Below are 18,260 nucleotides of genomic sequence, written 5' to 3' on the forward strand. Positions count from 1 at the left end.
AGAGTTGGTTCTTGGGAAGATAAAATTGACACACCTTTGGCTAGACTCACCAAGAGAAAAACCCAGAAGATTTAAATAAATAAAATCAGAAATGAAAGAGATATTACAACTGATGCCACAGAAATACAAAAGATCATAAGAGAATCCTATAAACAATTATATGGCAACAAATTGGACAACCTAGAAGAAATGAATACATTTCTAGATATATTTGACCTACAAAGACTGAATCATGAAGAAAAAGAATATCCAAACTGACCAATAACGAGTAAAGAGATTGAATCACTAATCAAAAACCTCCCAACAACAAAAGTCCAGGACCAGATGTCTTCACCAGTGAATTCTATCAAACATTCAAAGAAGAATTAATATCAATCCTTAAACTCTTCCAAAAAAAGAGAAGAGGAGGGAACTCTCCAAACTCACTTTATAAGGCTAGCATTACCCTGATACCAAAACCTGACAAGGATACCACAAGAAAAGAAAATTATGAGCCAATATCTCTGATGAACATAGATGCAAAAATCTTCAACAAAATGTGATCAAACTAAATTTAATGACATATTAAAAGGATCATACACCATAAACAACTGGGATTTATTCCAGGGATTCAAAGATGGCTCAATGTCCACAAATTAGTGAAGTGATACACAACATAACAAAATGAAGGAAAAAAATGGAAAGATCATTTCAATAGATGCAGAAAAATATTTTTTAAAAAGATTTTATTTATTTGACACAGAGAGAGAGAGAGAGAGAGAGAGAGAACACAAGCAGGGGCAGAGGGAGAGGGAGAAGCAGGCTTCCTGCCAAGCCAGGAGCCCGATGTAGGGCTCGATCCCAGAACCCTGGGATCATGACCTGAGCTGAAGGCAGACGCTTAACGACTGAGCCACCCAGGTGCCTCGCAGAAAAAGTATTTTGACGAAATTCCACAACTACTTATAATAAAAATTCTCAAAAAGGTGGTCATAGAGGGAACATACCTCAACATAATAAAGGCCACATATTACAAACCCACAGCTAGCATCATATTCAACAGGAAAAAGCTAAAAGCTTTTCCTTTAAGATCAGGAACAAGACAAGGATGTCAATCTTGCCGCTTTTATTCAATATAGTATTGTCAGTCCTAGTTACAGCAATCAGGCAAGAAAAGAAATAAAAGGCATCCAAGTTGGAAAGGAAGATGTAAAACTGTCACTATTCGCAGATGGCATGATATTATATATAGAAAACCCTACAGACTTTATAAAAAAAACTGTTAGAACGAACAACTGAATTCAGTGAAGTTGCAGAATACAAAATCAACATACAAAAATCTGTCATATTTCTATACACAAATAAACTATCAGAAAGAGAAATCAAGAAAATAATCCTATTTACAAAGCATCAAAAATAAAACAATGCCTTTCCAACCCGCCATCTGCCATGGAACCACTGTCAAGATGCAGATTTTCGTGAAAACCCTTACTGGGAAGACTATCACTCTTGAGGTTGAACCCTCGGCTACAACCGAAAATGTAAAGGTCAAGATTCAGGATAAGGAAGAAATTCCTTGTGATCAGCAGGGGCTGATCTTTGCCGGCAAGCAAGTGGGAGATGAACGTACTTTGTCCGACTACAACATTCAAAAGGAGTCCACTCTTCATCTTGTGTTGAGACTTGGTGGTGGTGCTAAGAAGAAGGAAGGAAGAATAAGTCTTACACTACTCCCAAGAAGAATAAGCATAAGAGAACTGGCTAGTTAAACTGGCCATTCTGAAATACTATAAGGTGGATTAGAATGGCAAAATCAGTCTCCTTCTTCAGGAGTGCCCTTTAGATGAATGTGGTGCTGGAGTTTTCATGGCTAGCCACTTCGACAGATATTATTATGGCAAATGTTGTCTGACCTATTGCTTCAACAAACCAGAAGACAAGTAATTATATATGGGTTAATAAAAGACATGAACTACCATTTAAAAAGAATAATAAAATGCCTAGGAATAAATTTAATCAAGGAGGTGAAAGACTGGAATACTGAAAATTACAAGACATTAATAAAAGAAATTGAAGATGACACAAATAAGTGGAAAGATACCCTGGGCTCATGGACTGGGAGAATTAATATTGTTAAAATGCCCATACTACCCAAAGCAATCTACAGATTTAATGCAGTCTCTATCAAATTTTCAATGTATTTTTCACAGAAATAGCACAAATAAACCTGAAATTTGTATGGAACCTCAAAAGACCTGGAGTAGCCAACTCAATCTTGAGAAAGAAGAACAAAGCAGGAGGCATCACACTCCCTGATTTAAAATTATATTACAAAGCTACAGTAATTAAAACAGCATGGCACTATCCTAAAAACAGACATACAGATCACAAAGTACAGAATAGAGATCCTAGAAATAAACCTATATGTATACGTCAATTAATTAAATTAATTAATACAATAAAGGAGGCAAGAATATACATTAGGGAAAGGACAGTCTCTTCAACAAATGGTGCTTGAAAAACTGGACAGCCACAAGCAAAAGAATGGAAACGGACCCCTATACCATACACAAAAATGAACTCAAGATGGATTGAAGACTTGAATGTAAGACCTGAAACCTTAAAACTCCTAGAAGAAAACACAGGCAGTAGGCTCCTTGACATGAGTCTTGGAAAGGATTTTTTTAATCTGACACCAAAAGCAAAAATAATCATGTGGGGCTACATCAAACTAAAAAGCTTCTGCACAGCAAAGGAACCGCTGACAAAATGAAAAGGTCACCTACTGAAAGTATTTGCATGTCATGTAACTGGTAAGGGGTTAATATCCAAAATCCATAAAGAACTCATACAACTCAATAAAAAAGCAAAAAACCAAATAATCTGATTTTAAAAATGGGCAGAGGACCTGAATAGACATTTTTCTAAAGAAGACATATAGATGGCCAACAGACACATGAAAATATGTTCATTAATAATCATCCAGGAAATGCAAATCAAAACCACATGAGATATACCTCACACTTGTTAGAAGAGCTATTATCAAAAGACTAAAAAAACAAGTATTGGCAAGGATGTGTGGAGTAAAAAGGACCATCTTGCACAGTTGATGGGAAATTGGTGCAGCCACTATGGAAAACAGTATGGAGGTTCCTCGAAAAATTTAAAATAGATTGCCATATGATCCATCAATTCCACTTCTGGATATTTATCTGAAGAAAAAAAACACTAAGTCAAAAAGATACATGCACCCCCATGTTCACTGAAGCATTATTTACAATACCTAAAATATGGAAACAACTTAAGTGCCTCTCAATGGATAAATGGATAAATAGATAAAGAAGATGTGTTGTGTGCACACACACAGACACACACACACACACACACACACACAAGGGAATATTACTCATCTACAAAAAAGAATGAAATATTGCCATTTGTGACAACATGGATGAACCTAGAGGGTATTATGCTAAGTGAAATAAGTCAGACAGAGAAAGACAAATACTATGTGATCTCTCCTATAGGTAGAATCTTAAAAAAAAAAAAAAGACAAAAAAACAAACATAAAAACAAGCTCATAGTTATAGAAAATGGATTGGTGGTTGCCAGAGGTGAGGGATGGGAGGATGGTAAAAAAAAATGAAGGGGGTCAAAAGGTAAGACAATTTTTAAAAATTGAAAAAACATGTGTTGAGAAGTATTGCCTCTTTCTATACTCTGGAAAAGTGCATATATTATTAGAATTATCCATTCCTCAAATGTTGGTATAACTTGTTTTTAATGTTGTATGGGGCCAGTGGGGTTGTTGTTGTTGTTGTTTTTTAATGGAAAGATTTTTAACTATTGATTCAATTTCTTTAAAGATTCTAGAACTATGTAGGTTCTCAATTTCTTCTTGAGCCAGCCTGTTAAAGGCTGTATTATTTCCCAGGGATTTATCTATTTTATCTAAGTTTTCAAATTTACTGGCCTCAGTGGCCTTAATACGTTCTTTAATTTCTTTAATGTTTGTAACATCTTTCATTCTTATTTCTACTTACTTGTTTTTACCTATTCTGGAATTTTTTTATTGTTTTTACCAAGAGTTTTTCAACTTTCTTAGTCTTTTCAGAGCCCTGGTACTTTTTACTTTATTGATTTACTATATTTGCTTTTTATCACATTACTTTCTGCTTTCATCCTTATTTTTCCTCCTTTTTACTATATTTGAATTTAATTTGCTCTTCTTTTCCTAGCTACCTAACTCAGAAAATTAGAATATTAATTTTAGGCTTCCAATTTTTTAAATATAATCATTTTAAGCTATAAATACCCTTCTATGTACTGCTTTGGCTACATCTTACAAGTTTTCAGGTATAGAAGTTTCATAACTGCTCAGTCCTAATTTTTATTTCCATGTGGTAGAAATCTTTAAAGAAAATTTCAATTTGAGGCTAATGACTTCAGGAAAAGACTGGGTTAAGTGTATTGGAACAGACTTCCTGTCACTATGTCCATTATTTTCAAAGTAATTTATACTCACAGGAAAAGGCATATTAACTAGAAAAAGTTATATCTTAAGGGGCACTCTTCTTTCCCTCCCTCCTACCGCACTTCTTTCATACCCCAGAAATTGGGAACTCCTCTCTTGGAGGTACAGCCATGAAGCTTCTACTTTTCTCTCCACATTGTATCTTTTGACATTGAAAGAGTCAAGTCTCCCTCTCTGCTCTCTCTGCCTTCCCCTTCCCCTCCTCTTTTCCTCTCTCTCCTGCCCTCCTCATCTCTCTCCTCCCCCCACCCTCTCTCTTGCCACCAGCCTGCCCTGCATCCAAGTGAAGTGGCTGAGTCTAAGTGCCTCCAGCTGCCCCATCTCTTGCTAGAAGCGTAGGTGCATTTCAGAGGGTTGGCTGTGGGGAACCTCACTTTCTCTTGGGATCTCATTACAATCTCCAGTAATAATTAACTTTACCACTAACTTTACCAGTAATAAATTAGATGACATATCTGAATTCCCACATTGATCTTGGGTTTATTTCTCAGTTATTTCCAAATCTGGAAGGAAAGGACATTCAGTGATTACGCTTCTGAAGAACCCTTAACAACTACTTGAAAAAAGGCAAGGCATGCTGAATCTCAGCTTCTTCCAGTGGGAGTGAGGGATGTGCTGTCAGGGGCTGGGGTGTCACAGTCTGATAAAGATTAGGGAACCCCTGGGCGCCTGGGTGGCTCAGTCAGTTAAGCGTCTGCCTTCAGCTCAGGTCATGATCCCAGTCCCTGCTTAGCGGGGAGTCTGCTTCTCCCTCCCCCTGCTCTTGTGCGCACTCTCTCTCTCTCTCTCTCTCTCTCTCCCTCTCATATAAATAAATAAAATCTTAAAAAAAAAAAAGATTAGGGAACTCCTTCTGAAGCCAAACCATGGGAGAGAGGAAAGGAAGCAAGGTGAACTTTTGATTACTGTTCATTTTCTCGGAAAGCGGAAACAGAAAAGAGAATTGTCGTTTGAAAAACAAAATGTCCTATCTTTGATGAACAGGCACACAGCACCTATGGGGCAGCGACAAATCACAAAGAGAACAGGGAGATAACACACCAAGCGTTCAAACTCTGAAAGGCTAAACAAACATGCTGGGTGCCCAGCGGTTTTCCTTGTGTGCATAGATGGCGCATGTTGGTCTCCAGGTTACCAACCTTCCCAAATGATTGGTTGTCATAGTGACTGGAGTAACCTGGCCCCCATCCATCGACTGTGCTCCACAGGGCAGCACTGCCTGGACCTGCTACTCACGTGCTGATGTCTAACTCCAGCCTTGCCCTGTGAAATCATCCGGGGGAAGCTAGACCAATCTATGAAAAGGGGGAAAACATACCAAATTTCCTGCATAGTGGTAAATAAAATTCTTATTGAAAATACATTTAGACACCTATGTGCCCCATAAGCAATGTATTTACTTAGCATTCAGGTGGCGAGTGGATCTGCCATGGGCAGCCACAAGCCCAGGGCCAGTCAAGTCTGAGTGGGTGGGAAAGAAAGGTGGCCACTGCTCACAAAACACCCTCTTCGCAGATATTCTATCTTCAGGTCCACCTGTCATTCAGTCAGAATTCATTGAGCACTTATTCTGATGCAAGCACTGCAGGGCTAGATACTGGGGGTGGGGGTGGGGTGGGGGGCACACAAGAGCAATATATACAGACACAGACTTGAGGGGACAAGAAGTCTGTACCAAGTTGGACTGTGAAACAATCAGTGGGATGGGACATATAATTAGTTGCTAAATGATGGAATTTAGAGGATTTCATGGTTTAAGGAAGCCCAACTGTAAAGGAGGAGGCTTTTGACAGCAGAGGCAGCTCTCCTTACAATGTCTGGGCTCACGCAGTAGCCCTGCTACCCACAAGGACTTTGGGCAAGTAACTTCCCATGGGGCCTCAGCTTCCCCGTCTGGAAACTGGCCATGGTATTCTCTTCCCAAGAAAGTTGATAAATAAACTAACATGAAGAGCCAGCTGCGCCTGGCATATTGGAATCACTGCTCGACTCTGCTAAGGGGAATGGCCCGTGGATAGAGGCAGGCAAGTGGCAAGCCGAGCAGAGCAGGGCCAGTCAGATGGAATGAGGGATCCTGGGAAATGATGGGGAATGAGAATGGTGAGAGAAGGATCTAGAAACTGGGCAGAGTAATTCAGACTTGATGAGAGATGCAACAGGAGCCATTAGAGCCTGAAAAAAACTGTTAACAGTGGTGATTTATGAGCCTAAATTCAGAAAGATGAAAGAAAGAAAACAGGCAGGCAGCAGACAAGGAGCTGAGTGAGAACTGGTGCACTACTCAGGGCAGGAGGTCATGTGGACCAGCTCTTTTCAGCCTGCACATAGTTCTTCTTTTCCTTAGGATAGCAATAAGCATGCCAAGTATTTGTCTAGCCCTTTATACTTACAGGGTATTTATACAAACCTTATTGCATTTTGAACCTTTGGAATATTACTACCATGTAGAGATAAAAAAAAAAATTGTAAGTTCAGAGTTAAATGAGTTAGCTACTACAGCCTTGCTGCGGAGTGGCAGAGAGGATCCAGACCCTGACTCTTCAGCTCAGGTTCATGAAGGGGTAGATGAGTCAGCATGGAAAGGGGCTCCTAGATTCATCTGCATTGCAATATCAAAGTCAAGTATGGTTAACAAGCATGTTGTAGGAAAGGTTATGGGTTTCGGGTCAGATGGACCAGGCTGTACACCCTTTCTCTTTCTCTGTGACCTTAGGCAAATCATTTGACCCTTTGGAACCTTAGTTTCTTTGTGAAAGGGAAACTTCCTTTTTCCTGGCATCATATCTCTATGGGGAGGAACATCCAGTGGAATAAAATTCTGGACCTCTCGGGCGCCTGGGTGGCTCAGATGGTTAAGCGTCTGCCTTTGGCTCAGGTCATGATCCCAGGATCCTGGGATCGAGTCCCGCATCAGGCTCCCTGCTTCTTGGGAGACTGCTTCTCCCTCTGCCTCTCTCTCTCTCTCTCTCATGAATAAATAAACAAAATCTTAAAAAAAAAATTCTGGACCTCTCTCCTCTCTTTCTCTCCCTTCCTTCTGATGGAGGGGGAGTCTGACCTGACCGGTGGATTTAGAAGGAGCTGAGCATGTGTAGCCAGTCTCTTCCTCTTTCTTCCCCTTGAAGATCTGCCTGTTCAGAGAAAGCCCATCCTGCATCCCTGGTTATACACTTAACAAGGGTAGAGCCACTGCTGTCTGAGTGGTGACAAACTAGACTAGTCTCACTTGCCTCCAAAGCTACAGTGGGTTCACCAACCTAGGAGTGACCAGTTATTAAAGCTGACCCTTTGTTCTCATTGCCTGAATCTGTGATGGAGAAAAGAAATAACATTCTTCACTAGTAAAAGTTGATATACAACATCAAAGAGATATTAAGAATATTAAAGATAATATATGTGAAGTGCTGGACATATAGAAGGTAAGAAAAAAAAAAGATTATTATTGTGTGCTCATAGATTTTCTTAACCAGCAATTGAATCTGGATCATTCCTTCATTTCTAGAAATGTTGAGTCAGAATTTTCCATTGTTCATTACAGTGAAATCTTTTTAAAACAACACCAAGAGGCATTTCAAATTAAGCTTTTGAGAAACTGATGAGCAGCAACAAAGGAATTTTGTTACACTGGGTTTGTTGTTGTTTGGGCATAGGCACCAAAAACAAAGGCAATGAACAAGTTCATAAATACAAAAATGTTGATCACTTTTCTTTCTGGTTATTTGGAAGAAAGCAGAGAAATTCTTATTTGGAGTACCTCCTCAAAACCATGAAAGAGCACACTGGAATGGCTGTTATAAGCTGGACAACTTTACCTTCTCGCAGGAGTCATGATGTTTGGGATATGAGGCCTAAGTAGGAATGGGGCAAAGGGATTCCTTTCACTAGTCAGAGATTAGTAATGATGTTTTTTGTGGGGGGGGATAATGTACAACCTGAGTACAAAATATTTTGAAATCCAATTTTGGCAAAGGGGAACAAACACATATATCTGCACAAACAGTACCTAAGGGAGCAGAATGAAGTCAGCCTAGGGCTCAGTCAGATGCCTGCCGCTTATATTATCAATGACTTTGCATTAGTGAGCACCGATCAACCCGTCCTCACCCAGGCTCCCAACACATGCCCTAAAAATACTGTCGATTACTGGATACCAAGTGGTAACAAGTAAGTGTTAGCAGGTGATTGGCAAACATTTTCTGAGTGCTTCTTGTAGGCAAGACACTGTGTTCAGATACTGCCCCCCAACTCCTGGCAAGCACGGTGGCGTTCTTCATGCCTTCCTACCTCTTTCATTATTTTGATGGCTTCCACCCGGTGCTGGGGTGGGGGATAAAGCAGCACACGGTGATAGAGGGACTGGAGCACGGGCTTCATGGAGTCCACCGACCCTACCAGCCGGACCAGCTCAGCTGCGATGTAATAAATGGTCCGAGCCACTGGCCCACTCAGGGCTGGCGCAGTGGACGAGCAGCCTGACCCCCGGCCATGGTCAGAAACTCCCGGAGATGCAGAGTCTGACTCGATGCCAGAAGCAGCACTGCTACTGTGAGCAGAGGTGATGCTTTTATCATGAATTGGGTTCCCCAGGATCACGATGAGAGCAGGGCACAGGTTTTTCCTGGCAAGACACAGGAGGAAAAATATGTTTGGCTAACAAGGCAAAAGGATAAAATGTGAATACAATCCTGCGGGTAAATACCAGATGCCACAAAAATGACTAATAAGAGTTGGGTTCTTTCCTGCTCCTCTTTTTGGCGACATCCTGCCCCCGTTTTCCATGTCTTTCCATCACTTCTAGGTACATGAACAGAACGCTTTTTCTCATAGCTCAAGGCAGAAATAGCTAAATAAAAATACCAAGTATTAAGAAACCCTCTTATGTAAAGGAACCAACTCCAAATGCTAAATGGCTTAGTTAGAAAGTCTCATTTTACGATAAATAACAAAATTCTTTCTGCTTCTAATGGGAGAACTTAATTTAAAATTCTGACATGTATATTGTCACATACAATTCGACTTCCTCCCCGTGGAAAAGCCCAGGAACCCAGAGCAGCTAACTGGCTGCTTGAGGGCCCGGACACCTGTGGGACTCCCTGGCTATAATTAAGTGATGAATCTTCAGGTTGAGATGGAGAACGTACCGGGGAAGGGCTAAGAATAACATTCAATAGCTCTTGCCCCCCTGTGTGACTTTCTGTGCCTTTGTATGCTTTTAGGATAAACTAGAAACCTGGAAAACACTCTCCTGGTTCCTGAGTCCCATGAGCCTATGGTGTCAACAAAATGCTAGAGGCCCTTGGAGTCCTATTTTAAGATCGTCATAAGCTTCTCTCTGTATTTTGATCCAGTGCATGTGAGCGAAGCAATTTCCCGACTTTCTCGCTAAAGCATTCGCACACGGATGAGGTGACCGGTAGGTCATGGATGCCATGGGCAGGCACCTGAGCATGGAGCTGGAAGGAGAGAAGCATCGGGTCACCGTGCGGGGTGTGTGTGGGTGGGCACTCACCAGATCAGGTCTGTGAAGCCTCTGTGCAGGCGCATGGAGGAGGAGGAGCTGCTGAGCACGGACAGGACACATTCCAAGTACAGGAGCTGCAGCTGCTGCTGGTCACTGCAGGACAAAACCAACACATGGATGCGTGCGAAGTGAGCGCAAAATTAAAAGAGGGGATGCATGGGAAACACATTGGAAAAATGCTAGGCGTGAGAGAAGCATTCATTTTGGGGGGGCGGTTAGCATGATGGGTTGAATTGCACCCCCGAAAATTTCTCTGTTGAAGACCGAACCCTTGGTACCTCAGAATGTGCCCTGATGGGAGCTCGGGTCTCTGACACAGGTAATCAAGTTAAAGTGAGGTCATTTGGGGAAGAGGTCCTAACCCAATATGACCGATGTCCACATAAAATGGGGAACACTGGAAACAGAGACACGCACAGACGGAGGACAATGGGAAAGACCTGAGAAGACGGTCATCTGCAAACCAAGGAGAGCGGTGTGGAACGGATCCTTTCCTGAAGCCCCGGGAAGGAACCAGCTCTGCTCACATCCTGGTCTGGGACTTCTAGGCTCCAGAACTGGGAGGCAATACATGTCTGTTCTGTAAGCCACCCAGTCTATGGCACTTGGTTATGGCAGCCCGAGCAAACTAATACAGTTTGGGGGATTTTTTTGTTGTTGTTTTTTAATTAACGGACTTTGTTTTTTAGAACAGTTTCAGATGTATAGAAAAACTGAGTATGGAATGGAGTTACTGTGTTCTACCCGGCACATGGTTCATCCTGGTATTAACAGCTTACATTAGGATGGCACATTTGCTACAACTAAAGCACCAACACTGAAAAATCATTATCAATTAAATTCCACAGTTTATTCCAGAAATGTTCAAACTCTTAATGTGTTCAATTGTCTAAACTTTTCAAAAGACCACTGATCACATTATCTTTTAAATGGTCAACACTTTACTAGCTTGTGTCTGAATTTCTTTTTTTTAATCTCTCTTTTTTAAAGATTTTATTTATTTATTTGACAGAGAGAGGGAACACAAGCAGTGGGAGTGGGAGAGGGAGAAGCAGGCTTCCTGCAGAGCATGGAGCCTGATGCGGGGCTCGATCCCAGGACCCTGGGATCATGACCTGAGCCGAAGGCAGACACTTAACGACTGAGCCACCCAGGTGCCCCTGAATTTCTTTTTTGAAGGCAACATGGTTTTTCAATGGACAAATTATTTTTCTCGGAGTTATTATGATGAGATTAATCCATAGAGCCAGATTAAAAAAAAATTTCATGGAATGCATATTCTTATGCCCAGGCTATTTTCTGCCGAACCCACCAGAAAGTATTAAACTCCAGGTGGGTAGTAAGTGACCAACAGGAATAAGGAAGAATTTAATGTTTGAGTGCATATTTATGACAAATATATAATAAACACTTCTAAGAGAATTCATTCAGGAGTCCTGTATGTTCCAAAAAAGGAGGAACTTGCTTTGAAAAAATCATTTTTGGTTGTGTCTCTTTTCTCCTAACTTAAATAAATGCCCAAAGGAAGGTTAATGCCCTTAACAGCTCAAATAACTCCCAGGAGAAGAGGGTGAATGGGACAGGCAAGACCAGTGATGGGAAGACAAGAAACTGAAGGAGGTAGCACGGAAGAAGAGCAAAGTTAACACCAGACCGTCCCAAAGCCCAGAAGGTAATACGCATACCACTGCCCAGCTGAGAAAGGTTGCATGGATGCAAGATGAAGGATTGCAAGAAAGGGGGGCTGCAGGTCCCTCGTTTAAGTGCTATGTTAGATTCCTTGGCAATAGGGCTCTGTAAAATTGACCTCAAGCTCTAAAACTGGTTGGCAAGCTACAGCCCAAGGGCAAAATCCTGCCCATGGCCCCATGAACTAAAAATGATTTTTATGTTTTTAAGGGGTTGTAGAACAATAACAGAAATGAACAGGGAACAGAGGCAGTATGTGGCCCTTCACAGAAAAAGTTTGCTCATACTCTGCGATGATCTCCCTTGTCCAAAGAGAACTGTCTAATCAGTCAAATAATGTCATTATTCTGAAAAAGGGAATTCCATGGGGCATCTGGGTGGCTCCGTTGGTTAAGCATCTGCCTTCAGCTCAGGTCATGATCCTGGGGTCCTGGGATCCAGCCTGGGTGGGGCTCCCTGCTCAGTGGGGAGCCTGCTTCTCCCTCTGCCTGCCGCTCCCCCTGCTTGTGCGCTCTCTCTGGCAAATAAATAAATACAGTCTATGAAAAAAGAAAAGGGGAATTCTGCTTATATTTGGATGTACTCTACCACACCTGCTGATGGGGGAAAAAGAGGTGGGTAAAGACTGCGTTTCCACAAAAATTATTACTATTTGCCAAGAGGAAGGTGGTGGTTGGAGGAAGAATAAGAAAGGTAAGACATACTTAGCCATTCGGGGGCCAGGTAAGGACTTTACGTTTCTCTACTCCTACACCCACAAGCTTCCCTACGCTTCTGCGCAAGACATCGTTCCTGACCAGAAACAGCACATTCTTCACCCTTAAGGGACTAAAGAAACAAGGAAGCAAGTAGGTAAAGCATTGTGTAGGAACTGCTACAAATGAATAATTTAACGCAGGGTTCTATGACAGTATAAGGGAGTGGCACCTAATCCTCAGAAGGATCCAGAAAGAATTTCTAAAGGAAAAGACATCTTCATGGAAACCTAAAGCTCAAGTAGGAGTCTTGCATGACGGTGTTGGGGAGAGGGTGGTGGTGGTCTGTGGTTGGAGCAGGGTGTGAAGATACCATCGGCAAGAGGTGGGCCTGGGGAAGTGGCAGGGGCCAGATCAGGAAGGGTTTGGGAGGACTTGTCCAGACTTTATTCTGCAGGTAGGAGAGTGACAAGACCAAATTTACATTTTAGAACAATCATTCTGGATGCTGTAGAAATGAACGGATTGGAGAAGCGAAACAGAAGAGTCATAAACCAAATAAGCCACATTTTGAAAAAGTTCCGAAAGGACCATCTCTGCTATAGTCTCAGGCTAATCTTTCTGACCAATCACCGGACTCATTAAGACAAATAATTATTAAATGCCCCAATTCAAAAATGTCTGTCTTCCTCCTATCAGTGAGATCATATGAGGAATTTGAGAAACAAGACAGAGGATCATAGGGGAAGGGAGGGAAAAATGAAACAAGATGAAACCAGAGAGGGAGACAAACCACAAGAGACTCTTAATCTCAGGAAACAAACTGAAGGTTGCTGGAGTGGTGGGGGGTGGCAGGGGTGGGGCGGCTGGGTGATGGACATTGGGGAGGGTATGTGCTATGGTGAGCGCTGTGAATTGTGTAAGACTGATGAATCACGGACCTGTACCTGTACCCCTGTACAAATAATACATTATATGCTAATAAAAAAACTCCTGTATTTATGTATTAATTTCACATTTATTCTACTTCACTAATATTTCACATTATACATCCACACCCATAAAGAAAGAAATTAACATGTATGAGATAAAATTAAATATAAATAAAAGTTTGTGTGTTTTTCTCTCTCTCAAAAAAAGTCTTTCAAACGGTCAGTCTCGCATCACAAAACTAAAAGATCTATAGATGATAAAGATTCTCAGTTTCTGAAACTGGAACTAAACGCACAGAAAAGCTATGAGCAGTCAAAGTTCCTCTGAATATCTGCAGAGTACGCCACAGCAATACTGCAACCCCAAGTCGTCAGACCTGATGACAGAGAGGATGCATTGCCAAGGTAACTGGCCTGGAAGTCTCCTTGGAGACCAAACACGGCAGCTTTCCTGTGGGCTGCAGCAGTCTGCAAAAAACGGGTGCTCATGGCCTTGCGTGAGTCATGGCACTAAAAGAGCTGTGTGAAATGTGAGCAACTTCCACACATGCCCCTCACGAGATACACATATGCATGTGCACCATGTATGCGTGGTTCTTATTTGTCTGACTGTAGACAGACACATATGTGAAAAGCACAGGGCGGTGAGAAGCCAAGAAACCAGCCAACTCTTCCAAAACACATGAGGAAAAATCTGCCAACATGGAGGGTTGCGAGCCCCTTGGCCTGGTCTTCTGTTTGTGCATTTCATGGCTGGCAGGTTGTGTAGCTGCTGGTCTCATTCTCTGCCCATCTCTGAACTTCTCCCCAGGCTAAAGATCCATGGAGAGCGACTCTCGTGAGGGGACCAGTGTGGGCCGTGAAAGCTGAGGAGCCCCCATCCCGACAAGGTGACTGCAAGGGTAATCTGGCAGCACGTCCTGGATCTCTGGAGTTCTTAGAATCTTGTTTGATGATGAATCATTTGGATCATACCTCCCTTTGAGACCATTCAAATTTAGGTAGAAAGGGAGAGAGGGACTTAAGTAACTGTGTAAGAAGTGGAATGAAATTTAACATGTGACAGGAACACCTGGCCTTGCCTCATTGCTTCTGAGAACGCTTTGGTGTCCGTTCCTCTCTGACATTCAGCACTGGGACTAGAGGGAAGTGGAGAGAGGCTGACAGGAGACCAACAGGCAGAGAATGAATATCTTTCTAAGCCAATTATCCTTCCCAAAACTCAGATTTAAAAGCATCATGTAACTCAACATGCCTAATATGGAGTTCTATTAATAACACACCTCTAAGGCATGGGCGTTGTTCTGCGTACCTGGATGCATTTTGTAAATCCTCCCGGGAGATTGAACATATCATGACTACATACCCTTACAGAGTGAAAGCTCCATGAGGTACGTGGGCACTGATTTTTGGAAATGGCTGTTGAGGGGACGTACAGACCATAGTGTGATTTCAGAGGAAGACGGTATTTAGAAGGTGGGAGAAGTGTCAAGTTAGCTAATAGAAATAAAAGGAGTTCGGGTAGCAAATTCAGAAGAAATTGTAAAAGGTGTGAAAACTTAACAGGAAGAATAAAGAGAATCACCAGATTGAAAGCAGCTAAGAGTATGGTACCATCTGACCAGGTGCCCTTACAGGTTTCTGGTTTAAGCTAATGCTTAAGCATGCTGCACCCCATCTTCCTTAGCAACAGAACTCTCCTCTTAGGGTAATGGAATCATGACCGGAAAGACCATACTCAAACACAGTGAGCGGTCTCCAGAGGCAGAATGATAACTGGGGAATTGCACTGAAAAACCAAGCAAGACCATGGGAATCCTATAAAAACCATTAAGCTTTATAACAACATGCCTAAAGCCATCGTTGAGCTAACGTCCAACGAGAAATCTTAGAACAACATGTATGTGTCACGTGAATATTTTTCCCATTTAAAACCTATTCCCGGAAAGTCATATGGTTCAGAAATATTTTTATTTTTTTAAGAAGGCTTTACTTATTTATTTGACACACAGAGAGAGAAAGCGAGAACAGGAACACAAGCAGGGGGAGTGGGAAAGGGAGAAGCAGGCTTCCCGGCGAGCAGGGAGCCGGATGCGGGGCTCGATCCCAGGACCCTGGGATCACGACCTGAGCCAAAGGCAGACGCTTAACGACTGAGCCACCCAGGCACCCCTCATTTTTTTTTCAGTGACCAAGTATCCATGCCCTTTAGCTTGTAATATGTGTATGTATGCATTTGCAATGTATGTTTGTGCAATGTATTTTCTTATCTACAAATGTCTGAGGTAAGAAGTTCCATGTCCCACACTACATCATAAACCAGAATTAGCACTGACAATTCTATAAGTAAACAATTTCAGAACTAATATATATCAAATATTTATTACATGTTAGGCACTATGCAGTTAAAAAATTCCATTTATCCCAAAACTGCCTAGAAGATACCCATACTGAATGTCTATAATAATTACAACAGGCATCACCTTGGACTGTCCCAGGTACACTAGGTCATATGGTCACTCTACAGATGGCAGCCCCTACAGCTGATGTTAGAGACATCCAGGTTTTAAAGAGCCATGAACTTGAAGCCCTTACTGGACCTAACTGAAGACTTTCTTGACCAACAAATAACATTATGTTTTATGTCTATCATTCATAGACCTACAGATTTGTTCTGATTTATCTTGGTGCCTAGTTTTCAATTATTAATAGCATAACTACCTTGAGCTTTTCTAGTACTGAAAACCTTAGTTTTCTCTTAGCACACTATCAGGGAAAAAAAAAGTATGTAATTTTTTTTTCTTTGCCTGAAAGGTAATGAACAAAGCCTTTATATTTTTCAAAGTTTTGACGGTCTTTGTTTTATTCCCTGATGATGCTAAGACCTGAGGGGGTGGGGAATGGAGAAGAAGCATCTTGGACAGCTGGTGACTGCCTAGGTGCTACCAGCTAGCTGGGGTGTCCCCCTTGGTGAACACAAACAACTTCACAGGATGTTAATATCAGATGAGGACTCTCCACAACGGTGACAGAACAAGATGAAAGCCAATCTACAAACTGGCCTGAACAGAAGTTTAAAAAAGGAATCCTGTACAACCACAAAAATGACCAAGTATCATTCTCCCCTGTGAATGACTCCTGTTTCTTCTCCTATGACATCTCCTTATCTGTTCCTCCCATCAGCTAAACAAAAATGGAAGATGTCCCATCCAGGGATGCCCCTGCTTTCTGATAGCACCCAATCTTTGAACAGACCGTCAGTTCCTTTCACTCGCTCCAAATCACCTAGCCCTGGTTCAAATCTATAACAGTCCCTCCTAATATCCTTTGCCTGGATACCTTAGGCTCCCCAGAGCGTACAGACTCCCTCACTATTACAAGTTGATAAGCCAAATTCTCTTAGCCTCAGGTAATCTTTGGCTATTGGGAATCAACTATCTTTTAAGTAAATTTTCTCATTTGATTCTTACAAAAACCCTAATATATTTTATATCACTGATGTTATATTACATACAAACAATAATAAATAATATATTCATTATTTTATGGGATACATAAGCTTACGGTGGTTGGGAGCTCTGCCCAAAGTCAAGAGGAAATAAGGGGCCAAACAGGGGTCTTACAAAGACTTTGTTGCACCAGCTAGTGCAACAAAGATAATGCAGTTGAGCCAATAGTGATTAAACACCATATACGTTTATATCTTAGGAGAAAACAAGCCAAGGAGAAACATCCCCCAGCTCTGATGTAACAGCTGGCTCTGCTATGAGGGAGAGGAACTAGGCAGGGGTGGGGAGGAGTGAGCACTAGAAGAAACCTCAACCCTGGTCATGGATGGGTACAGTGAATATATAACTGATCCCAGCCAGGACACTGTTAAGAGTGAAGGAGGGTGATGACAATCATACAGAACAGGCATAACCTGGAACTGTCTGTCCCAAGGTAATCAGGTCACATGAAGACTCTACAGATGGGGTCACTGTAGTTGGTGTTAGAGTCTTGAGGTTAGGATCACAGTCTGAGTCTCAGGCCTACTGCCCTAACACTCTATGGTCAGGGGAGATGGGGACTTGAGCAGAGTACAGGAGAAACCAACTGCACCCAGCATCTGCTTTTAGACGTATCCCCTCTGAGGAAAAATGTTCTGCCTAGGGTCCAGGGTGAGAGAAACGTGCAGTGGGAGAAGTGCTGTGGAAGAAGCGCTTTTCTTTTTCGCTTGTACTACCGATGGATTAAATGGGTCTCTTCATTGTTTAAGTGCCTAATATGAAGGGAGCTGGAGCTTAATTTGGTCAAAATGTGCAGGTGACTTAGAGGAATGATAGATACACTGATATAGAAACCACTGGGCAAAAACCCTGAAGAGTCAATCCAAGCTTAGCTTTCAAAATATCCTAAGGTTACTAAAAAAGGAATGAAAACAAAAACCAAAACCCTACAAGTTTCTGCAACTTTTCCAGCAAAGTGAAAGGCCTCACTAATGTTTCAACTAGACTATGTCTCCCAACTCATTACTATATAGAAAATTCTATGAGTAAAGTTTTCTGAATTACCAAATATTCTAGTTACTAGCAAATGATAGCGTCTTTCATAACTCAAAGGGCATTTCAGAATCTTATTGTGTTGTAGATTTTGCAATTAACTATATATGTAGCTGGTAAAGACTTTTCATCTCATCTTGGAAAGTCTAGTCCTTTTATGACATAGATGCATAAATTAATAAGTTAACTTACTGCATGGAGAGTTGGAGCATTGGATATCATCTATATGATCTAATATCAAGGATTAAACCGGCGTGCAAAAAAATGAGTATATAAAAGTCAGAGCAATGTGTCTTTTCAAAAATATGCATGTGAACGCACAGGCTCGGGAAATGTTAGAAGAAATATAGAAAGACCACAGAGCCCATC

General features: G+C 41.7%; 1 protein-coding gene and 1 pseudogene across 7 annotated transcripts in view; one reads left to right on the forward strand and one right to left on the reverse strand.

Moving 5' to 3' along the window:
• The window catches only part of ARFGEF3 (ARFGEF family member 3), a 183,966-nt gene that overhangs the window by 75,241 nt on the left and 90,465 nt on the right, over positions 1-18,260 (reverse strand). For all 7 annotated transcript variants that reach the window (XM_027602312.2, XM_027602309.2, XM_027602311.2 and 4 more), the window contains 2 exons: positions 10,023-10,127; positions 8,798-9,131 (listed from right to left, as the gene is read on the reverse strand). In XM_027602312.2, coding sequence (XP_027458113.1) covers positions 8,798-9,131; positions 10,023-10,127 — 439 coding nt within the window. The remainder of the gene's footprint in view (positions 1-8,797; positions 9,132-10,022; positions 10,128-18,260) is intronic.
• On the forward strand, positions 1,446-1,923 carry LOC113926919 (annotated as a pseudogene).

This window comes from Zalophus californianus, chromosome 7, assembly GCF_009762305.2.
Source record: "Zalophus californianus isolate mZalCal1 chromosome 7, mZalCal1.pri.v2, whole genome shotgun sequence".
Taxonomy (NCBI): Eukaryota; Metazoa; Chordata; class Mammalia; order Carnivora; family Otariidae; genus Zalophus; species Zalophus californianus.